Here is a 24,825-nt window from a genome sequence, read left to right on the forward strand (position 1 = left end):
TAATGTAGGGAACTTCCATTATTTATGCATGGCTGTAGTACCAGCCAGAAATACATTACAAAAAGAGGAGGAGGAGACAGTTTAAGATTTGGGACGAATCTGAGGAATTCAGTAAGAAAATCTCATGTGAGGCTCCTGAGTCTAATTACTTTGCTTGTATTTTTCCTGTAATTTATGGCACCCTGTACAAGCATTAATTATTCCACGGTGTTCCAGCAGACTGACAGAATAGAACACATATTAAAAAGCCATCCAGCTTTCAGAATATATGCAGCTTCTCCCTGCAATTCCTCCCTTTCCTTCCACGTTATTTCTTCAAAATTAGAAAACCTAACACTAGCTCTGAGCTGAGGATTGAGACTTTTCAGAGTTTGGTCACGTCTTGTGCCTTCCCTTGGTTTGTGAAGTGCTTAGCGTACCATCAGCCCTCCGCTGATTTGGTGGATATATTTTGTCAAAGTCTTCATTTTAAGGTGAGGAAACAAAGGTTCTTGAAGGAAATGCACCATCCCTGGCTTTGAAACTTTCCCGTGTTAGATCCTAAACTGGGACTTTTATCAAACACCATTGCTTTCCCTTGCTGTCTGCAGTGGCCCTATTTTATTTGAAGCGATGCTTGCTTCATTTCCCCCGATCACAAGTGACTTAGGTGTTATCTCTGACGGCTGGAGATAAAGAGGGTCAGCTTCCAAGGTCTTCAGAGAGCAGGTACCTAGGTGCTGGGTGCTTAGGACTGTAGTTTAAGGGCAACTCCTGTCCTGTAGGATAACTGAATGTTAGTGTGGAAGTACGGGAGTGGTCTGTGACATACACACCTGGCTGCCCTGGCTGGAGGTGAGCAGAGTCCTGAGGTCCCCATGCCCGCATACATTACGGAGCAGATGCCGATGTGTCCCAGATGTGTCCCACCATGGGTTACTGAGCTCAGAACGGAAGACTGAAATGGTAAATGAACGGTTTGCAAATAAACCAGGCTAAACAGAGCCCAGCTTCCTGCACGAGGATGTACAAAACCACTGCGGGGAACCTTGATGATGGAAAGCCAGGGTATAAAAATCATTCTTTTTTAAGCTTGGAAGCAAGCAGGCTCACAGTTTGTAAGCAGGAACATCTTTGGTTACCAGTAGGTGTCATCGCAGGTTTGCAGACAGTGGGAGTTCATTGGGGCCCCAGCACCCAGGCCATGGCCATGCTTCTTGGATGGGTGGGTGCTACAGGAAACCTGTGCATCATCCCAGCTTTATGCTGCATTGTCAAGATGGTACAGAAGAAATTATTCGTCATCTACCCTTTTGAGTTGAATTTTTCTCTCTTTAGGATCAGTGGTCCTTACTACAACCATTTTTAGTGGCCAACTCCTCTTTTCTGTGTCTTTAAAACCGTTGCAGTCAATGTGCCCAGGATGGAAAACTTGAATGTTAAAGTGAAGAGTGCTACAAGGCTGAATATGGTGCTACATTTCACTATAGAAGATTAGGATACTCTCTTCTTCCGCTTACTTTAGGACTTGTTCCTTCCAAGTCTTGCTCTCTTCTTCTGCACACTATGTGGTTGATCTATCTTGAGATATTTGAGTGAAAACTGCTGATAAACAATAGTGGTGAGACTGGCAGTGTATTTCAAAGGTGCAAAGTGGAGAGAAATGGCCAATGTTTTTTATTTGTGATGGGAAATGTGGTGTTCTTTGCCACACAACTTACCGTGTTCTGTGATGGAGATGGTTGAAGGTGGCTTTTGGCTTGGTATGTGCCAGGTCACTGGAAGAGAATTCCTTGGACACATCCAACTTTTGCAAAGCTGTCTTGTACAATCCTAAAGGGGTAAAAGAAAATGAAATTTCACCAAGCTTCCCAAGTCATCATTGGCTGAGCAAGCCTCAGATTTCAAGGAAGTCCAGGCGTGTTTGACTGTCTAGAGACCTGAGCTTGAAAAATGACCTTTTTATTGTTGACACATTGTTCTTTGGGTGGATCAATTTTCTGCCTATTCCTGGCTAACTGCAGAAGCGTTTGTATCAGATGAAAAGCAGCAGCGTCAGGTGCAAGATGAAGAAGACGGAGGCTCCAGTGGTGGCACGGGAGGTGTCTGTGTAGACCTACCACCAAACATCGTCACACCTGAGCAAGTATTTCCATGCTCTATGTCATGTGGGAAAAAACTCACATCTGTAGCCTGCTCCAGGGTCTTTGGAGGTCAGAGATATAAAAATACAACCACAGTTTCAGCCTCCTCTGACACGACAGGTTTCCTGCCCTCAGTAATTCCTCTGCCTGCAGCTGTCCTGCCCTGAGAAGAGGTGACCAGGGCTGTGCACAGTGCTCAGAGGAAGGTCTCGGGCAGCCATGGGTGGTGCCACACTTGTAGGGCTGGCCTTTGCTGCCCAGGACACCCTCAGATCACGTTTCCTGTCTCGTAGCTGCGACACGTCGATATCCGTACATGCTACTGTAATACGCTTCGGCCTTTCTCTTCCTCTGTTACTTCTGAGTGATTAGAGGAGAAATTCTTGTTCTTGGTCCCTGGGCGTTTGCTCTTGCACCCTATCACTGTAATTCAGTTCCCCAGAGGAATGCCATTCTTCCTGCGGGTCACTCTGTATATTGATGGTGGCTCCCAGCTTTACATCATCAAGTTTTACTGTCATGTTCTGACAGTTTACGCCAGGGTCATTCATAAAAATATTTAACAAGATTGCTTCTGAGTCTGATTCTTCAGAAATTCTAGTATTTGACCTATACCAGTGCAACTCTTTTTGGTCAATTCTGTTATGGTTTCTGTTTTAACTAGTTTTCTACCTACAGCACAATCCTTATATCAAACCTTGTTTTCTGTGGTTTAACTACTCATTTCCCAGCTGATATTTTGCCAAATTCTACACTGATATCCATGCAGCCTAGATCAGTTAGATGTCCACGGACATCTGGTGAAGAGCCATCCTCTTTCATTAATTCCCCAGATGCTCATTTGGATGCCTGAGTGAGGGCAGCTAAAACATGTAGTTTGGGACTTCGATAGTGGAAAACGTTGGCCCTAATGTCTGCTATAAAGCACACCCCTCTGCCCAGCCCTTCTGTCACTCAAAAGCGGTACCATATAAAAGTGAGTCTTCAATGACACATCACTGCCTGTATGTAAAGAGGTTGTTAAAAAATTGAGCTACGAATGAAGAACTATTTATTATATAACGTATTAACTGGTTTAGTAGAACACAAAAATAACTTGCTGTTATCCTTGCTTTAAAACCTAATCTAGCCTGGACTAGCAATTCCCAGGCTTGTGGGCCTACAGAGCACTGTGAGCCGTACAGAAATGACTGCAGATTGCCATGCACCTGCCTGGCATTTTCAGTTGAAAATTTGGAAAGGACAATGTGGTTCTGCAGGGCAACGCAGGATCTTCATCATGGTCTTGTAAACCATCAGTGATCTGGGAACCGCAGCTACAGTTCCAGACAATTCTCAGGCCTCTTTTCCCTACTTTTAAGAAGTGAGGTTCAGGTATCTTCCTTAAAAGAGGCTAGAATTTCAAGGCAAAAAAAAAGTTATTTGACAAGCTGATCCATCAAAATAAAGTGAAGAATCTCATGCATGCAGAAGTACTGGTAATAGAAAAATAAGTTCGCTGTGGCAAGGCTCTTTTTTTACTCCAAATTTGCTTGAAATATGCTGGTACTAAATTTACGTTCTATTTTAGAAATTTTTGGACTTCATAACACATAACAAACCTAGGCCAAGTGGCCTTATAGTTCATTTTATTCCCTGTTCCTTACTTCCCATGATGTTTTTATTGGGGCATCTGGACTTAGTGGAACATTAAAGGTAAATTGAGCATTGGTAGTCAGGAGAGCACTCAGAGATCCTGATGCTTATGTAGCTGCCATCATTATTAGAAACAACAATAAAGCACAGGAAGGGAAACACACTAAAGAAGGAACACAGCCATCAGACTGAATCTAAATAGCATGACCTGAATTTTCCATGACTGGTTCCCTCAGTATCTCTTTAATTGCTTTTATGCCGTGCTTAATAACCAGACGAGAGAGTCCTGTTTATTTTTACGTGATGGCTCTTTCTCAGACCTGGATTTCTGGGCATGCACCGCATGAGCTGCCACCACTGAGGTTAGAATAAACGAACACGCTTTGGTGAGCTCCCATGTTTACAGAACCCCGTGTCTGTCACATCTCCAATTCGCAGCGCAGTAAGCGCACGGCAACTGTAAAGGCTGCTCTGACCACAGGGCATTTATTAAATCTGCTTGGACTTTAGCAGCCGGGAGATGATACTGCTGATGAATTTAGCCTTTGTTTTGCTCACTGACTCCTTGTGGTAAGATTATTTACTTTTTTTTGTGCTACTCAAAAGCAGTGGGGAGGTAATTCTTTTTCTATGTATTTCTCCAATGATGTTGAGCAGTGCTGTATGATTATATGGGTTGTGCTTTGTTAATTATGGCCACTTAGGACAAAAATCACATTGCATTGTTTCTGTGCCGAGGGGGTGAGCAGACGAGGGTTTCCAGAACAAATCCCCAGCTGTATAACTGCAAGGGCATGGCCACATCACAACAGAGTGTGAGGCAGCGAGTCCCCAGCCAACACGGACCAAACCAGCTCTGAAACTGGAAGCAGCAGGGCTGTGTTAGCACAGTGCTACATTTTTGCAGTTCAGCGGGGATTATTAGCTAGAACGCAGCTTTGTGCTAACAGGGCTACACTGCTTTCAGACCTGGGGCTGGCTGCGGGGGCAATTGCTGTGATATCTGGATGTTCCAGCATGGCCAGTGGTAGCTCACCACCTTCTCTACTGTGCTAGGAGGTGCTGGTGCATCTATAAATAATCTCTTTGGTTGTTGCTGTGATATCATGTTTGTTTTATGGTCCAGAAGCCCACAGGTGGATCAGCACTCCCACATCACTGCAGCAGCCTGATGCTGCACAACGGGGTAACTGCCGTCCTGAAGACGTCGATCCCAGTCACTAGGAATTCACGTGCCGGGATGAATCTCACTTGCTACTCTTGGAAAGCGAAGGCAAAATATGCCTGAGGAGTTTAAAGCAAATCAAAGGGCCACGAAACCTGCAGGGCTTTTGTTGGTGCAACTACCAAAACTTTTTCCCTGTGACTTAATGGGGGAGAATGAGTAGACACAAAGGCTGCCTCTGCAAAGCTTTCTCTGCAATTTCTTTCTCTGAGGCCTTCCCGGTCTCAGAAATGGGGTTTGCTGTGGGTGATTTTTAGGTTGGGTTGAACCCTCAGCTAACAAAAACAGACAGCTGGGTTTCTTTTGATCCACAAGACTCTTAACGGTGCTACGGCAATTTACACCAATTGAAAATGTGGCTTAAGTGTGTATTAAAAACCAAAAAATAAAATCCCAGCTGCTCAGTGTGGAGACTGCACAGAGCACTTGCAACAGGAAACCCTGTGTCAAAACAGTTCTGTTCCAGATCCATCCCTTGGAGAATATACTCAAGGTGAAGAGGAGGCAGCCTGCCAAGCCTGACCTTGTTTTAATTCAGCTCCCTGTGAGACGTCAATCTGGGTTTCTACTTCTGGGATTCACCTTCCTTAGAAACGGTTGCTCATTCCGAGGTTTACCCAAAAGCTACGGAGCCCTTGTAGCTTTTGTTTGTAATTACAGAGCAAAGTTTAATCCCCACTTCCTGCTCTATTAGTAACAAACCATCAGCTCTTCTCCACGCAAGGGAGCAGCAATACAATATTGAAAATAGTGCGATCCCTGGTGTACACACCGGAGTTTTAATCAGTACATCTCAAAACATTTTACAAAAGAAGGAAGGATCCTTTTGATTTCATTGGAACTGAAGCACAGGTGTGGGACAACCTGAGCAACACTCTGCAGTGTTCGTGATCCCTCAGCTTACATTATGCCTTGCACGAGCAGGAAAACAAGCCCAAGAAAGAGGGAGTGTGAAGATATGGGACTAGAGGAACTGCTACTGTCCCACAAAGGACGTTCCAAAATACACATGGTAACATTAAAAAAACCCGATGCTTAAATTAGGAGCTTTCAGTTCAGTTCAAAGGCTGAAACTGTATGCTGAAAACTGGTAGGTCTGACCTAAGGGAATTTTCATGTGGCCTGTTTTAGAAATAAAAATGTTTGGAGCTGTGGGCAGAAGCCTGACCTTTTCCTAAATCATAAAAAAATTGTTTTCATGCAGAACTCCTAAAAAGACTTCTAGAGTCCTCCTCCGTGGAGGAGCCTGCATCTTTATCCTGAAAGCATTAGAACCCACGTTTGCCTGATAACCTTAAAATAGGATTTGTACCTGTCAGTCCACGGAAATGCTCGCTGACCAGCTTTTCTGGCTGTATCATTTACCACTCAAAATCTACTGTTAGCAGCTCTGTTATTTAAATCTTTCTGAATCCTGATGACAGACTGGCCTGAGGATTTCCTGCCATGAAAGGAGTTTGTTTTTTTCATGCAGCCTAGGGAAGAGTGGTATTGAGCAAGAGGATTTGTCAGCTGATTCCCTTCAGACCTTTGTTATCATTTGGTGGGAAGATGCAGAATTTACTATTCTCAGCAGCAGACGGATCTACCCAAATGCCTTGTGTTATTGCCATCATTTGGGGAGGGGGCTGTCCTTGTCTTTGCTGCTTGGGAAGGCTGTGTTGGACAGAAATTACACTGATGTGTAACACCCACTTAGTGGACACCAGGGGCCGCAGAGGTGACCCATGAGGGAGATGACCGGGAAGTGCCAGGTCCCTGCCACCAGCCGCGCCGACGCCAGTGCAACGTCCCGTGTCACGCCAGAACATCAGCCCACCCAAGGAGCACGTAGTGCCCTCGCTCAGATGTGTTTAAGAAAGAGAAGCAAGGAATTGAGGTGGACTGAGTGTAACCCAGTATAAAGTAAAATAAGTCAAAAAAAGTAAAATAAGTAACAACGCCCCAAATGGAAATTTTTTGCCTCAGGCAGAGGAGGTGACATCTGCCAGGGAAACAGGCAGACACGTGATGCACTGATCTGGAGAAATACATTTTGACATCATGATAGTCATGAATGAGTGATTACTTGTGCTTGTAGGAAGGCCTGCTTGTGAGATGAAACCAGGCCAGTCTCTCCTTGTATAAGAAGTGATCTGAGATCAGGTTGGTCCTAAAATTCCAATTAATTAGAAATCTGATGAGTTCTTAAATTGATGTTAAAGTTAGAGCCCTTTGGCGTACGGAAGAGATCTGGTAGCCCAGGAAAATATCCACATGAGCAGGAAAAATAAATATGGCAAACAGTACCCTCAAAGGTGCCCCACCTGCTGAATTTGCAGGGTGCAGGAAGGACTGAAGCTGCAGTTTGTGGCTGAGCAGAGATGCTGTGAGAAACTCGAGGCGCATTTTGCAGCATAGCGTGGGAACCCTGCCCAGAGCAGAAGCACGCACACATGGGAGAAGCAGAGGCAGCGGAGCAGGAAGTCCTTAAAGTCACACACGCTTTGTCTTGGGCTGGGTTAAAGCTGCTTGAGAACCCGTCCTTTTTTTATTCCTCCGCCTGTCTGTGTGTTTCGCTGGGTTTCTAGCTCACCACTCCAGGCTCGCCCTCGCTTCTCCCCATCTCTCCCACACTTTGACCTCGCACCATGAAACTGTCAGAATGAGGAAACAGTTTGAGCTGAAACATTCATTCCACATTACGTGATTCGAGATTAAAGGCAGGAAACGATTAACCCTTTGATGGCCTTCTTCTCTCATCCTGCGAAGCCTTGGTTTTAAAGCTCCTTGCAAACCGTGTGTAAATAGATGGTGAGCACTGATGCTTTTAGATGCATCTTGTTGTCTTACCTGGGGCTCTTACCAGTAGCCACAGTGCAGGGATTGAGGTGTGTCCAAGCTTTGGAAACTCAACATTTTCTCTCAGCCCTACTCGTGTTTCTTGGTTCTTCCCGTGTTGGGATGTATTTCCAGTGTGGGCAAAATACGTATTGCCAAACTTGTACGAAGATGAACCTCTGGTTCCATTTGTTTCGCTTCACTCCCCAGTGTGAGGTTCATAAGTGCGAATGGCTAAAATTAAAAATAAAAAAATAGATAAAACAAGGAATCTCAATGATGAGCACTGAGGATTTAGAAACAAAACTTCTGGCTTTCCTTAAAGCTGCCTAATAAATAATGCTAGCAGAATAACACTTACATATAAAATGTATCATTTCACAGTCCTGACACAAATATGTATTTTGGAGTCTCAAAGCTGCGCTTTTGGCAAATTATGGCTCTCCCGAGAGCCAGTTACTGCTCTCCAGCACAGATTGATGAGCACTAGTCAGATATATCTGGTATCTGGCACTAGCTTTTGGACTCTGCACTTCATAGGTGGTCTTGGCAGTTAAAAGGGTGGATGAGAATGGCGACTCAAACCCTCCATTCATTGCTGGAGCTGTACCAGCATCTGCGTGGAGTCCGGCAATACTGCAGTAGTCCTTTAGAAGAAGTGACTTTGACATAGGCATAGTGTGACCCCAGGGGCTGGCCTGTGAAGGGGCCGTGAGGTTTTCACCGCTCCTCTGAGAGGATGTAGATGGGAAATGCTGACGGCTCTCCAAGGCCTGCATTCTGGTTCCCCACTTGTGCATGAGTATGAGTTCTAGTCCTCAGCAAACGTAAAACCAGCTCAGACACCCATGATCTTCATCAGAAATACAGAGGCAAGAGAACAGGCTGCTGCACTTCAGGGTGACATTCCCAAGTTGTTTCACCTTTTCGTCAGGGCAGAGGAGAATATTGAGAGTTTTGAAGTGAAATACAACGCAGAACCCTGTGAAGAGTTGGTGGCTCCTGCAAGCATCTGGAAACCTGGATCACAGTCAAAAAGTCAAAGAACTCTTTGCCAGAGTTCAAAGGCTACATCAGAAAAAGCCCAACCTCTGCTTATCTGGTGAGCTCTCTAACCAGCAGAGAAGGTACAGCGTGTCTCCAGATTCAGCAAACAAAACTAATATCTTTTCAAGATGACCAGTTACCGCTTGCTAACATTCTGCATTGTTGCCCAGAAAGAAGGAAAACATTATCCTTAGGAACAGTCTCCACAATCATCCATAATAACAGCTCAAGGCTTGCATACTTTCACCCATCGTACTTAGAAAATGTGCAGCTTCCCCTTGACCTGCTGCAGAGCAGACAGTAAGTGTCTGTGTGACGAGATCCAGAGGCCATGTCTTGAAACCCCTTTGGATAAAAAGGAAAATGTAAAAAATGTATCTTCTAAGGAAAAGAAGATCGGTATGACAGCTCCTGAATGAATTGGATCCCAGGGTTTATAGAGCCTATCAGCTCATCCCTCTGCTTCATGTTCGGGGCTTTTTTCCATCTGTAGGAACCTGTGCTGAAACGCTGTCATTTAGGATGAACTTTGTGCACTTCACCATGGATAAAATTATTGTCACCAAAGGAGGCTGGCAGATGAAGGGAGACGAGAACGTGGTTTGCCGCGTCACTCTCCATGCTCCTGTTTATTCTGAAATCTCCAATAATGGGCAAAAACCTGACAGAGCAGAAAATCACCGGCTGTTCTGAGCTCATCTACCACTTGCTGCTTAGAGGAGAGAACTTGATCAATTAAACCAAAGAGATTTCAGTGAAGAGCAGCAGAACTTTACAGGAACTAAGCTGGTTTAAGTGAGCAACAACTACCCAACACAAATGAGCTCAACCTTGTAAGCACAAAACGAGTGGAGGCAACACTGGGCTAAGCCAGTGAGAGCACTTGGGGAGAAATGGCATGAATTCAAACGTTTGTCTAAATACAGAGTTGTACAGACTTCATTCGGATAGGCGTGAAAATGCTTTAGGTAAATAAGGTCGAAAGGCTAAGTAGACACTCTTCTTTTGCTGTAAACTGTGGTTGGAGTTACAATGTTTGGAAATCAATTTTAAACTAAATGGCCAAAAATATGTTTCTAAGCAAAAGGAAGAACAATTGCAGAACTTTTTGCTTGCTAAAGCAGATGAGATCAAAAGCGTGAATAGAGAGGGACAAGAAAGGGCAGGCCCGGTGGGAACAGGGGTGAAAAATTATCACAGGAAGAGTCTTGTCTTGTCTCAGAGGTGATAGATTGGATCATCTTTTCTAGCACCATTGTCCCTGCTTTTCAGGTTTTTAGAGTGAAACTGGACATCCTTCTTTTCACTTGGAATTGCATGGCTTTCCCATCCTAGCTCCAAAGGAGAGAGGCACAGCTCGTAAGACCTCTGAAAATACACCAACAACTAGATCCTAGCAAATATGTCATTATGTTCTGCTGCTTCAGGGTCACGTGCTGGCTCTGCAAACAGAGCTGCACCTCTAAGCAGAGTCAGTGTGATTTTGACCCAAAGTCTTCTGGCTTGCTAGTGGGCAGAGGGAAATCCAGCAGTGACAATAAGGTGGCAGCCTTCCAGTTTGCCTTGTAAAACAATCAGGCAACTGCTTGCTGGTACCAACTAAGTTTCTTTCAATGTCTCAGAAGGTTACTCTTTCCTCATCATCTGTACGGCTGACGTGAATCCTGTGAGGAACCACATACCCTGGATACAAATATTTCTGTCTGACCTCTTCCTTGAAATCAAGATCTAAATTTTTCTTTTTGTTCTCATACTCCGAATGTAAATGTGAGATTGAAACAAATCCGGAATCCAGACCTGAATTGAGATGTGAAGATTTAAGCCATCCCTACTACAAATGCAGGCAAATCCTTTATTTCTCATTGCTGCCTCTGCCCTGTAGATGCCAACGTGTGTAGCAAATATGTGGCAATCTCCTTCCTCGTAACTTCAATTAAGAGATCCGGCCAAGATCATCAAGCAAGTCACAGGCAACGTTAAAAACGGAGCCTGGTTTTCCCGTCTCCCAAGTCACGCTGTATTTCCACGGGGAACCACTGGAAGTGTGTGAGAAATGCATCTGACAGCAATACTGCAGAAAATAACCATTTACAGATATCCCCAATAACTCGTAAGCTTCTCTAGGTACTGCTGTGACTGTGCCCTGTGCCAGCACGTCAGTAATATTTTGCTCAGCCAGTTCCTAACATAGCTTGTAATTTAAGTAACCTTTTCCAACTTTTAATTATGTTCTTATGTAACACAAGTCACTGTGCTTTGTGCGTACCTTGAGGGAGGTGGTACGGTCTGGTAGTTATTGTAAAGAGTTGGGAATTAATTACAAAGGACACAGTTCTGGAGTTCCTCGCAAGTACTTGCTCAGCTGTGTAACCTTGGGGCAAATCACTCAACTGCTTTGTGCCCAAGTAAACCCAGCTGTAAACCATCTTGAAAACCAGATGGTGCCCAAGATTTAAACTGCTCAGGAGAATGAAGAGAGATGGGTGGGGAAAGTGAATTCTACAGCTCGATGCTGTTGCTTCCAGCAGAGTTAATCTGGACTTAACCAATATCACTGAGAAACGAATTGGCCTTGATATCCATTCCACTCTCAGATCCTTTTTTCTTGTTCTCGCTCAACTTCATGTCAAGTACCTTCTCTCTAGAGGCTTAATTTTAAACCTTCAGCAGAATACATGTTTTTCCCTGGCAGCCTGAAGATTCTAATTCAGGATTAGGTTCTCCATGACTAATCTCTGATATTTCACATGATTATTTTTAGACGCTTAATTCTACAGCGTTCTATTCTCCCTGCTTTTCGTGGTACCGTTCTCCTTCCTCAGCCTTGCTTAGCTTCAGTGGCACAGTGGTGTATGCACTGCTCATAAAAGCGCTGAGCTCTATTGTCTTCTGTAAATGGTATGTCCTGGCTTAAAACCAGTATCAAAGCTATTACAGGATTTGTATTGCTGGTCAACGAACAAAGGAAACGCTATATTCAAGTTTCTGTGGCAGAAAAACTGTTTGCCACATGTTAGTATTTAGGAGAAGGCTTAAACGTTTCAATATTTTTTTGGCCTTAGCTGAAGTGCAGACTTTTTTTATTTAACCCCAAACCAGTGCTGCAGGAGTGTGGGAACACTTACTTACGTAAGAGTACAAATGTAGGAATAATTGTGTATACTTTCAAAGGGGTGTGAGTTAGGTTATAAGAAGTGGAAAAAAAATATTTTTAGGCTAGTATAAAGAAGGAACATTTAAAGATGTGAGATGTAAAGGAGCCGTTTTATACAGAACTCAGGAAAGACCTTGCATGTTTTTATTAATCACTATTAAAAATAAAACATTGACAGGCTTGAAGTTTGTTGAACTTTCTTCCCAAATTGGAAAGGATCAGGCCTGAAAGAGTAAGTTACAAACAAATTGAACAAGCTAAAGCACCTAATTCTCTTAGGCTCTTATGAAAACAAATGTGGTCAGCAAATCAGCAAACGTAGCCCTCGTTATACAGTACTGGGATGGTAAAATATTTAATTGCTATTCAAAATCAGTGATCGTTTTTCCAATGTGAACGGTTTTCAGGTTGTGCGTCTCTCACAAACTGTTTTCTCTGTTTCATGTTATTGAATCTTTAGATCTGATATTTGAGCTGAGCTATTAGTAATTTAAAATATTGAAATTCTGTGCCACACCGAAGGGCCTGCAACAAATAAAGACACTGCTCAAACAAGAAATTGTTCATTAACAATAAGCTAAAGTAGAAATTCTCTGATACTGTTAGAGTCCCTGTTTGGATCATCTAACTCTCCTTTTCCCCTCTTACTACCACTTGAAACTAATTTTTAGAAAAGGTGCAGTTCTGTGTGAATAAAAGAAGTTTTGATTAATCAGAACACAAGACATTCTCAGATGACCAGCTGTGGAAAACAATAAATAAAACAGAAAGTGAGCTGTAGATAGAGCAAATCCAGGTGACAAGGCAAATCATGACTGGAGGTGTCTCACAGACAGACGAAAAAAAAAGGAACCAGACATTTCCAAGCCCTGAGCTATATAAATACTCATCAGACTCAATTTGTAGATTTGCTGCTCATAATGAGTACAAGGTTGATTTAGCTCAGTATCGCCAGCTGAAACTGCATCCAGGAGTATTTTTCTACATCCACCAAACCAGGGATTTCCCTTCTGTGTTCCTGAGTGTAAATCATTGAGCTTCCCTTCATTTCCTGGTCCCGCGAATTGCTCATATGGTCTGTGCAAAGCAAGGATTGTCGCATCCTGACTCTTAACGTGGCCTGACCCCATTTCTTGCCACTCTCGTTGAGAACAGAATGATGGATGCTTCACGTTGTTGTTACCGCTGCCGTAGAACAGGCCAGCCCACAGGATACAGCTGCAAATCCCTTCGTACATGCTGAGCCACGGCGCACTGGGATGCTGCCAGTGAAACGGGTATCGCTAGACGGGCGATGTGGATGCATTGCGAGATATTGAGTGAAGTCTTGGTCTTGAGGCAAAGAACAAAACGATGGATTCCCAAAACCAGAAATTTCTGGCGTCATAAAACCTTTTCTTCTTTTTTTTTTTTTAAAAAAAGTCTCATGAATTAAATATACTTTATGTGAAGGCCTTGTTTCTTTAAAACAGCATCTCGAGCTTGAAATCTAACTATTTTAAAAATAAAAACCCAAATTAAATAGTTTTAAGTCACCTCCTTGCTCTTGATTAATACAATCCATTTTTTTGCAGGTGTTAAACCACGCTGCTCTATTTGTCCCTCTCTCATTGCCATGTAGGAAACCTACAGAAAAATGCGAAGTACGCCACTGAGAAACCAACAACAAAATGCTGCTACGAGTATGTATTTTGCCCATATAATCACTTCCAGAAACAATCAGTATGCATCCAAAGAAAAATAATCTGACAAATAGTGATTTTTTTTAAATCTCCCTTTAAAGTGACACCGTAAGGCTAAAGCTTGTGTGTAAACAGATCATTCCCCAAGTTGCTGGGAACACTTTCTTAACTGCAATATAAAAGATTTAAATCAGTACTTTTCACTGTTTATTCTCTTCATTTACTTTTTGCCTTTCTTTTCCAGTCGTATGAATAAGCAAATCTGGTAAGTTTTGCTTGCTCAGTATAGCTCACTTCACTCTACTCATGCCTTACTGTAGCTTACTGCCTATGTTTGGGAATACAACCATCTGCAGGAAAAGTCGCTTCTCTTAAAAGTAGGATTTAATTATTTTTATTAATAAAATCCACATTTTAAGACTAAACTATTTGCCTGTGTCCCTCTCAAAAAGGAAGTCATTTGGGACAATCTATTTTTTAAATCACGGTTTCTAAATTCTTGCCCCAAAGAGCAAATTCCGTAAGTTCCAATGCTGATTGAGCAGAGGATTTTTAAGGATGGTGTAAAGACAAAATGAAAGAGCCTCTCACACAACCTGAATGCTCAGCGATGCCCCTTAGTACCAGCTTATTTTCTTGCCTTTTTTTTTCAGGGTTGCGGGAAACAATTTCTGTCGACTCCATCAAAGCGTAGTGGCCGATTTCCCTTTGGAAGTCAGAGCCTGTTTCAAACGTCTCTTTAGATCCTGCATGTTTGGAGACTTGGGTCGGACAAGGTGGAGGCCTCTTCGTTTCTCGCCGTTGCAGCTCCCGATCATCCGGCTGACCTCCTGGCAAAGCTGCTGGAAGGCTTCATGCACTCCCTCACAGTTCTCCCGGGCTGAGACTTCATAGTAGGTACCTCCCAGTTCGCTGGCCAGCTGGAGCCCTTCTTTGGAGGACACCTGCCTGGCTCGCAGGAGATCTCCTTTGTTGGCCATCAGCAGCAGGGGAATGTTCGCGTTCGGGTGGATCTTACGGATGTGCTGGTGCAGGGGCCGGATGACTCGGTAGCTCTCGTAGTCTGTGATGGAGTAAACAAAAACGAAGCCATCTGCCCAGTAGATCGACCGGTTGATCTGCTCTTGGCAGCAGATGCTGTCGGTGTCATCCTGCCGTCAAAACCAAGAGGTATGAGATTAGAAAACTGAGAACAGGGAGCAGACAGTCACACAGCGCTGTTAGCTCCTCGGAGCTTTGCTTTAATGCAGGGTCGTTTCTAACTTTACAGGCAGAAACTTCTCTGACTGCCAGGGAAAGTACCAGGGGCAGGAGAAATTTCCACTGTGTCAGGAACATATTACAGAGAGCAGTAACGTGGAGCAGAGAGGGGTCAGAGAGAACGGCCAAAAGACTGATACTGAAAAGCTTGTTCCATATTCTGTTGTATTAAACCAGGATGACAGAAACCCGTGCTTTTATTGGGGGTAAAATTGTGATGGGCATGTTAAGAGCATTATTTAGTTCAGCAGACGAGTCACGCTACTGTCGCTACGGCTATCCCCCAAGGTGGATTTTTACGGCTTTTTTCAATTCTCTATTCAACATCACCATGGACTGGGCTTCTCACTGACTCTGTTTGGTGAAGCCTGACAGGTTTTTCTGCCATGTAGGTCTCCAGATAGTCAAAGTTCCTGCAGAAAAAGCAATTTATTACAAATAACCGATTACTGAAAGTGAAAATGAAGTGAAATCTCATTGCTCACTTGTAGAGCCGCAGAGGGTTTGTGATATTGTTTTGCCCTCGCCACTCCTACTCAGGCAGCCATAACAATCAACAGCGCTGGAAATCTAAAACTGAATACGATAGTGGGAGACTTGAAAGAGAGCAGCTCACTTTTCAAGCTATTTTAGCTATTTTCAGCTAATCCTCTGCTCTTTGTTATCCGTGCTGGCATGTAACCTGACCAGATAGGGAGCTCCCTGCTGCAGTTATTGCCAGTGTGCTTGGCTTCTGAGAACTGACCTTTTTGTCAATATTACAGACTTTCTGGAACTTTGTAATTTCTTTCATATCCAGCGAGGCAGTAAGCATATTCATTACTCAGCTCTTGAGGAAGTTGGTAGGAATTAGAGACTTTAGAGCATTTTAGAGGGAGTTCAACAACATGAATGCAGAGTCCAAACTTTTGTTATTATTATTGCTCAATTCTATTCAAGAAATCTTCATCAACTTCAGTAAGAAAATGAGAACATATGTTCTATTATCTATTTATCTATAGAATACCTATCTGCTGCTTTCATTCCTTTTAACAGGTTTTGTGTGTGCTCAGCAATCTCCCAAAACAGATTACTTTTTCTTTAGACACCTCATATGAGTTATAAATTCTAACTTCAGGAAGCAGAGGTGGAAAAGAATGAGTAAAACTAATCAGTTCTTTTATGGCAGATCAGAGAGCAAAACAAAGGACTACCAGCAAGGCTTTGCTGTGAGAGGAAGGAAGCAGAATTTCTGAAGGCTCGGAGTATAAATTAGGCTTACAACTTCCAACAGGAGTTCTGCTGCGTAACTGCCATGTGTCAATATTTCGATATTGCCAAGAGAGGCACGGGCTCATCACACCCAGCAGTTCTTCGCCCTTGCTGGCTCAGAGTAATGCTAAATCCTGTTAGCGCTGAAATCGGTTAACAGATGCTCTTACCACTCCTCTCTTTTCCCAAAACCCTCAAACCTCAAACCCCAACAGAGTCCCACATGGAAGGGAGAGGGATCCTCCCTGGCAGCCTTGTTTAAAAGGTTAATGAGTGCAAACTCAAGGCGGGACAGGGTAGGCTGTGGGAAGAAGGGCAATTTGCGCTGTTGGTGTCTGGGTTGTGCCCAATCTGTAGATAATTAGCCACCCTTTATGTCCTGCTCGTCTCTTTTCACTGGCAAACTCCTTTCATGAAGAAAAAGAACTAATTGCTCTGGCAAGCGTTTTAAAAGTTTTTTTGGAGAAGGTGCACATTCAGAGAGCCCTAATGAGAAGAAATTCTCAGTTACTCCAGCTAGGCCCACCCGGTAGTGAGCTGGACGGATAATCCCCAACGGAATGCTTTATTCAGGAAAATCAAAGGCTAATGGCTTACTTTTAAAATGAAAATCTCTGCTCCAGAATGAATTTTGAAACACGCAGTGTATAGACCGAGCAGCAATGAATCACCTAACAAAACTAGTTCTCTGTTTGCTTCTGTTTCTCTCTCAAACATTAACATTTCTGGTGTGGATAGAAACCCTGAGTGATTCCACATGACTTCCTCCCAAAATGCTGTGCTCGGCCTGCAGAGTGCAAGAAACTCTTTTCCTCCTTAAGGATTTTAACAGAAAATCCAACCTATTCGGAGTCCTGACGAGTCCTGTTTGGGAACAGTCCCTTCAAATGATTTCGGATACATCATTTAATGCAAACAGAGATATGGGCTTAGATAAGTGTGTCTGTGGGAACTGTTGAAACAGTGCAGACCTTTGACTGGGACAAAGAAAATGAAACTCCTTCCTAACTAACTTAAAATCGTTTCTGACTGAGAAACCTCAGCTGTTGGCATTACTAAATTTTGTGGAGCTCCAGCTTACAGTCACAGAACTATAGGGCACGGTTTTAATTAAAACAGCAAAAACTGGAAAATAAACATGTCTCTGGTGTGAAAGAGGGAATTATTTTCTTTCACCCCTTCCTTTCTCCGTGGCTTAGAACAGAGAGGGGATTCCCTTTGTTAAGTGTTTATCAGGCAGTCCCAATTGTGCCTGAGCACCACCCACAGCTTCTCTTTGCAGGACCTCCCTAAGCAAGCTGGCATAGGCCCTTTGTACCAGTAAGTCCCACTTGAATATTTGGAGGACTTCCACAGCAGCTTTTGTTTGCTTTTTAGTGTCCAGAGCAAATGAGGAGTCCTCAGCAGCAGCAGAGAGTGTGGAGCTTTGTCAAAGGTTCCCGCTTGAATCGACTTCCAGTCGTCAGAGAAAACGGGAACAGAAAGTGAGGCTGTGGGAGCTTTGCTTATCCATACGCTCAGGATGGAAGAGTTCTGCAGCACAGAACAGTTCTTCAGACAGAACACGGTATAGAAAGCTGTCTGGGGCTCTCCTGAAGGAGGAGTGAGAAGGTGGTGTTCCTAACCAGACGTATGTTTGGCCAAGTGTGAGCTTAGACTCAGGTTAAGGCCAAACCTAGAAGCTTAGATTAGATGGTGACTTAATTTTTTCATGAAATCTCAGCTATCCTGTAGGAATTATTACTCTCATGAGCCTTCCACCATTCATTTAAAAGCAAATTTCGTTACATTTTCTGTTGCTTTGACAGTATTTTCATCCTCTTGTTCTGCATGTGAAGCAGATCTTTGAAAAAAAGACATTGTTAATTTTAGATCCTGCTTGGAAAACTATTTCTAGAAACAGATTCCTAGTCAAATATTCAATCTAGACTATCAAAGACACTGATAGAAAATGGGGTGTAGATAAATGCTAATACCTTAAAAACAAGGAATGAAGGTCTAAGCTGAGCCAGCTGGGCCTCTGGGCAGGTGAGATTTCTGCCGTATCGGAACAGAAACCATTTGCCAGGAAATAAAACAGCCGAGGAGTTGGCAGGAGCGACCCAATTATGATTTTACTGCTACTTAGGCTTGGGATGCAGTTATGTTTTTGAAACAGATTTGTCTTAATTTTAACTAGCTCTTAAAGGAGCCTGATTTAAACTCTTCAAGGGTTTGTTTTGGTGGGGCTTCCGGTACCTCCATTAGTCTTCATTTGGGTTTGAGCCCTGGTATTGCTCCGCTGATACGTGGAGTTACACAGAGCTGGAAGTGCGGGCCACAAGGAAGAAACCCTAAGTGTGGTGTAAGTGCACTGAGCAGATGTTTTACCTCCAGTGAAACAAAGGGAGTATCCTGCACCTGTAGAGAGATCTGCTCCCCATCTATGGTGAACTTTCTTGAATACAAAGCACCTGGTGGAAAAGCAAGATGAAAGTCAGCGACTGTAACAAAGCAGAAAGAGTACACAAAGGCAAAAAGGAACTCTTGAAATCCAGATTTTTGAGGCTTACGATACGTAGCTGCTTATAGAAAAATGATATGGCACCAGAGTGGTTGTTTACTTAAGTAAAGTGGTTTTGTATTTGCTGGATGTTTTGAGTGTATGCCTAGGATGGAACCTGGGAAAGGTGGCTCTTTGTATTGAGTCAAGTAGTCAAAGTGAGTATGTAAAACTCATTCAGGTTTTCAATTCATATTATTAACTTTTTAAAAGAGGGACTGCATATATTTTTAATCTCAAACCAAGGTATCCAAGTGTTGCCTGCAAAAGGAGCGAGCTGTTTCCTATTGCATTTTTCTGAAAGTCTTTTTAAAAAGGAAAGTGTTCCAGTTTTGGACACAGAGTAAGTGACTGTATACACATCACCCAGATGCTCTTTGGGATTTGTGTGACCTTAGCAGTTGGAGTTTGGCTGAAATCCCCAAAGGCTGGATGCTTTGAATCTGACTTCTGGTTAATCTGAATCACATATATTCAGGGCCAAGTGCTAGTTCAAACCATCGAGGACTGATCCAGCTCTTATAAAACCACCACTACCCTGTTCTTGAATTTTATTTCGTTACTGTAGTGTGGCTTTAAGCAACAACGAGAACTTGAGTTTTGATCTTAGGAATGAACCACAGTTGTGATAAGGACAGCTTCAGAGATTGGTGCCATCAATTTTACTTTAAACTTAACACAAGTCACATGGATACGTGAAGAAATGCTATATCCACAGCTGTTGTGTACAGCCTTTCAGTCTGGTCCAAATACAGTTGTCACTGCTGCATCTAAAACAATGTACTTCAGCTCACGCATAGAGAAATCCCGCCTACTGGAGAGTAAGGAATTCAGATTAGCAGGGAGGTCAGTTAGTGATGATAACGTGATCACTTCTGAAAATCACCTTCAGTTCATGGAAACGGGTGCTTCATTCCAGTGGAAAAGAACCTGAGCTCACAGAAACATTTATGATGTGAGGAAATTTAGATTGGCAAAGTGTTCAGGTTTCTTCCTTGTAGCTGATACCATGCTGTTTTGGCAAAGTGTTGAGGTTTCAGCCGGGACAGAGCTAGGTTTCTTCCTTGTAGCTGATACCATGCTGTGTTGTGGACACACAAAGTTCGCTGCACCTGAATCCAACATCATCGTGCTGGGTTTTAATACTGACTCTGTGAGGTGATCTAGCCCTTATGAGATTCTTTTTCTTTTTTTTTTTTTTGATTTTCACCTGAAAAGATGGCATGGTTTTATGGGAAGATTCTGCACCCCTGAACCAGACTGGACAACATATTATTCGTGCTCTGTAACACATTGCAGAACAAAGAGCAGGTACTTCCAGACACTGACTGTGCTCTGCCTCATACCCCAGTGAACAAGAAGCATGATCACAAATACACTGCCACCTGTTTCTTATTTTTGGCATATTTGTTTCTTCTACAGCATGGCTGTTGGGCTGGTAGCCTAATGAGAAAAGCATGTGGTTCTCAGCAACGTCTCTGGCAGCAATCCATCGCAGAGCTCCTAAGTCTAACGTGAGGCATGCACAGTCTCCCATAGAAGAGATGAAGGAAAAGGAAGGGAAATAGTGCAGGCAGCCATTGGGGTTACTTAGGGTCAGTGAGAGGGAGCTGGAAGGAGGAGCTCTCAGAAAGGATTTAATCAGACAAGCAGAGATCAAAGGTGTCTTGTACTCCCATCTCCTCTCCTCACTCCTCAGTGTAAATTCAGCATGCATCTCTGAAGTGAAGCAATCACTGCTTCGAATCCTCTGCTCCTTCACCTCGAAACTGTGAGGTGGCTTATGTGGGGGATGTGCTAGGAGGTATGAGCACGGTGCACACAGGTCCTTTCTACAATGCTGGGCAATGCAGCTGGCACTTTCTTGAACAGAAAGTTCACATGAACACTTCCTCTGGGGTGTCAGGATTAAACAAGAAATACAGTAGAAATGGTTTGCATGGTCCCTTTGCTTTCTTACGGAAAGAAGACTTTGATTTGGAAGTCTCCCATGTCATAAAAGCCTCTGAATAAAAAGGGAGCACACAGAGAAAAGTCTGAACCACCTTTTACGTACTTTGGAATTCCTCTGGCTTCTCTGGGGTTGCAGAGAGAGCAGCATTGGGTTTCCGCGGTTTAGTCGATACGCAAGTTGTTCCTTGGGTCTGCATTTTAGTATAGGTATGTCCCCAAGCAAAGCTTTTACTCTGATCCTTTACCATCAAGTTGGAGGGAAAAAAAATAGCTAAGAGTATCATAAATAATGAGCTTTTGATTTACTGCTTTCATAGCTTGAGGCTATTAACTGAAAATATGCACCTTATGGACATCTAACGCTGCTTGGCTTTCCTGTAATATGCACCAGTCACAAAACAGATTTCTTTTCAAGCTATCTGCAGCCCTGCAGTAGAAAGCAGACTCACCAGTATTGGCTTCATAGTCTCCAATAAATCTCTTCGTGAGAAAGCGCACGACCAGGGCTGTAAAACAATGAAAAAAATGTGGGTCTTTAATGTGAACCAAAGTCAATCTTTGCAGAACACATGTAGTATCTTACTGGAAGAGTTAGTATCATATGAAACCAAGTTAATCTTTGAATTGCTCTCGTATTATTCTGCAAATGCTTCTCTCACAGAAAAAGATCTGGGGCCAGGCTGTGATACCTGATGAAGACTTTTTCCCAACTTGTTCTGGAAACTGCCCCTTAGATTCAGCGTGGCTCTCCCGTGTAGGATATGGAGGTTTGCAGTAATTTAGAAAAAGACTAACAAGCCAGTAAACTGAAACTAATCCCAAAGCCATATTTAAGACCTTTGTGTCATGTCGGAAGTGGGCAGATGGTGTAATGATTCTTCCCAGCCCTGAAAATCTTCAGTGCTCCTCATGAAACCTTATTCACTTTAGCCCACGGTGCTTTCCTACACTGTTGGATTAGGACATTTTCCCCTTTCGTGATCACTTTATAACACTTAAACTCCTGTCATCGCACAAGTAACTTACATTCCTGTAGAGCTTTCAGCTCAGCAGATTCCTAATAATTTGCAAAACCACCTAGTTAAGGGTTTATTCTGCAAACAACTCTGTCACAGAATGAATTTTAAATTATATTTTTTCTATGAATGGATACTAGGTCACCTCTTTAGTGGCCTTAAATGAAATTGGCTGTGCAACTATCTTCAATAAACTACTTTAAAATAATATGAAAATGTGGCTGCTTCAAATCCAAAACAGACAAACACTTTACTGAGTCCTGTGGAACCTCAGAGATAGTAAAAGAGATTTGGTCTTAGTAATTTCTGAAATCATGAACCATAGATTCAAAACCAATAATGCTCGCTTTACCCTCTTCTCCTCTCCTTTGGAGAATAACACAGGCAGACACATCTCATAACACTATTATTTGCTTGCAGAGCATTAAACATTTACAACAAGAGAATAAAAACCACTAGTCTCATTTTTGGGGTGTGGAAATTTAAACATGGTTAAATAATTTGCCCAAGACCAGGTCGAATCATTTGCGAGCACGAAGCTCTCAACACAAAGTCCTCTCCTCTTAACTGCCACCTCGTGTCGGCTGCTCACACAGACCTACAGCACATCTGCCCAGCAAATTATTCATGCATTTTCCAAAAAAAAAAAAAGGCAATACAAATTAAAGTTTTCAAGCTGCAACAGTTAAAGAGTTTTCACAGCCCTAGATGTATCTGAGCTGCAAATGGGCTCGTAAGCACAGCCGCAAGGAAAGGCATGAACTGCACCTGTGGACTTACCTGTCTTGCCAACGCTACTGCCACCCAGTACCACGAGCTTGATGATTTTGTTGGGCACGCAGTCTAACACGGGATACTCTGGTATGGGGAGCAAGAGAAAGTTAGTGGAATACTGTGACATAGTATCCTGAGAGATGAGACGCATGCCAGAAAGGAGAGCTGTTCAACCCCAGGAGGAGTTGGGGGAGAAAAGAAGGGAAACGGCTTCTCGGCGGCTGTTCTTGGCTGTATATCCTTGGACGGAGAAGCCTTCTCATTTCATTTCAGTAGCTTTCCCGAGGAATGTTAGAGCGACTGGCCTCCTCTTCCCCGATGCCTCTGCTCAGACAGCAACTTTGGAAAGCAAAAGGAAACTTTTTGATCAGCCCCCGTGAAAACTGACTCCTCCATTCCCCAGCCAATCACAAGTGAAACCAAGACATTCCTCCAGCCGGGCACCGGCGTGTGCCTCCATCAACGCGCTCCCTCACTCCTGCTTTATCTCTCCCCGCTGCCTGTTTTATGTGCTGTCCTTTGGCAGTTTGCTAAAATGAGATTCTTCTGTTTTACGGTCATCACGGTAGTGTTTTCCGTGAGCTACAGTCACCGCTGTGCTTTGCTCTAAATCCACTTTGAATAATCCCGTTCTGCCCGTCCAGTTTCTTTGCCTTTTCAATTGGCCTCAGCTTCAGGCTCTGTTGTTCTCCCTGTCCTATTGTGTCCTGCCGTTGGGCCCCTTCAGAATGCCGAAGCTGATGGGACACTCCTCTTCAGGAAAACAAACACAATCCCCCCACCCCGCCTCTAGTTTTCAGGCAGCTGTGGGTTATTCCAAAATACTGGCTCACATATGTATCCTCCAGGATTCATTTGATCTACTGGTTTGTACATGTTGTTAGGCTTAATGGTCCGCTGGAATGTGGGTTAGCACTGGGTTGGGGCACTGCACTTTCTCCAAACATGGAAAAGTGAATTTAAGGGCTGGCAGCAGACTTGGGAAGGGCTCAGTATCCTTCAGTGGGGCGAGCCCGACAGAGGGAATGAAGAAAGAATGGCTTCTATAGGAAAACTCAGCATAGTTTTAAGACAGCTGGCGGCTGCAAGGTCTGTTGGGATGACAGCATGTAACTGTACACGAGCTACAATCGACTCTCAGTTATCAAGGATAATGGGGAGGGAAGAAAAAGGGAAGAGCAGTGGGGAGGGAACGAGCCAGATTAAGTGAAACTGCAGATAATATAAACCAGATGTAAATGAAAATGCTGAAAATATAGTTAAGAAAAACTTCTCAAAAGAGGTCTGCAAGGGGCCAGAGCAGCTTTAGGCAGGAGAGGCAAGAGACGAGCCTGGCGCAGGCAGCGTACTTCTGAGACATGCTCTGCCGCGCTGTGTGGGAGATGTGGATATTCACGGAAAGTGGCACCGCGAGCTAATCCACCCACAGATCATGGAGACCTGAGGCTGCAGATTTTTCCTGTCTTCTGTACACCCCTGGCAGGCAGGAGGGAGCCGTGGCCCGTGACGCAGGGGCTGCAGACACCGAAAAGACTTGCTGCCCAGCTTGCTTTCACGCCACTGCTTTCAGTCGCCGGGTACACGTGAGTTCTCCCCAGCAGGTTTAGAGGCCAGGATGGGAAATCGGGTCAGGTCTTCCCTTCCCAAAGCGCTGAGGGCCAGGTTGTCAAATGATCTCAATTTCCACGCCAGGAACGCAGAGGCTGTGCTGAGCGTGAACTGGCTTTAGAAAAACCCAGCTTCGGTGCAGTCCAGTGGAATAAGCATGAGATTGCAAAGATTTATGGATGTGTCACTTTTCTAAGGCTCTGTTTCCCTTCTGAAAAGGACTTCTGAAGCATTTGTGCTGTGTAAGCACTTTGAGCATTATGACGGTCAGCTGATGAAGAGGTAGAATAAAATGCCTGGAGGGCTACCCAGCCCATGGTACTGGGAGGGAGCCACCAGATCATGTGTCTTTTGGGACGTGGCTCTGATGTGTTTTCAAATCTTCCGGTGTAAATTTTTGCAAACACTCAAACACTGAAACATCTCTTTCAGGAAATTTCATTACCAGGGTGCTCTAATCTCACATAAACTTTGTAAGAACAGGCAAAATGCGAAGTGGAATAGGAACATGCTCAAAATCTTTTGGTCACTTAACCGGGCACTTGGAAATACGTTACTGAGCAGGAGGCATTATAAATTTTGGGATTAGCCAGCAGCATGTAACTGTCTGCCTCTCTAAGTGTAGGATGCTGGAACCTTTGGTACCATTGCCATTAAAAACATATGTTGGTGAGTAATATAAAAGTATTCATCACAATAGTCTTCCTATAAAAACAAACAGTAATATATCTGTCA

General features: G+C 43.6%; 1 protein-coding gene across 1 annotated transcript; it reads right to left on the reverse strand.

The window, feature by feature from the left end:
* Nucleotides 1–14,276: 14,276 nt before the first annotated feature.
* On the reverse strand, nucleotides 14,277–22,828 carry LOC104278013 (ras-like protein family member 11A-like). The gene is made up of 4 exons (XM_009874855.1): nucleotides 22,489–22,828; nucleotides 21,142–21,198; nucleotides 18,568–18,650; nucleotides 14,277–14,837 (listed from the first exon to the last, which is right to left on the reverse strand). The coding sequence occupies exons 1-4, from the start codon at nucleotides 22,631–22,633 to the stop codon at nucleotides 14,370–14,372; spliced, it is 753 nt and encodes a 250-aa protein (XP_009873157.1). The 5' UTR covers nucleotides 22,634–22,828; the 3' UTR covers nucleotides 14,277–14,369.
* Nucleotides 22,829–24,825: the final 1,997 nt, after the last annotated feature.

This window comes from Apaloderma vittatum, unplaced genomic scaffold, assembly GCF_000703405.1.
Source record: "Apaloderma vittatum isolate BGI_N311 unplaced genomic scaffold, ASM70340v1 scaffold23538, whole genome shotgun sequence".
NCBI classification, from domain to species: Eukaryota; Metazoa; Chordata; class Aves; order Trogoniformes; family Trogonidae; genus Apaloderma; species Apaloderma vittatum.

Coding starts and splice junctions, on each gene's coding strand:
- LOC104278013 (XM_009874855.1), bottom strand. CDS start 22,633: ATGCGTCTCATCTCTCAGGATACTATGTCACAGTATTCCACTAACTTT. Junction 21,199..22,488: donor CAGTAGCGTTGGCAAGACAG/GTAAGTCCACAG, acceptor ATTGTTTTACAG/CCCTGGTCGTGCGCTTTCTC. Junction 18,651..21,141: donor AGACTATGAAGCCAATACTG/GTGAGTCTGCTT, acceptor CTTTTCCACCAG/GTGCTTTGTATTCAAGAAAG.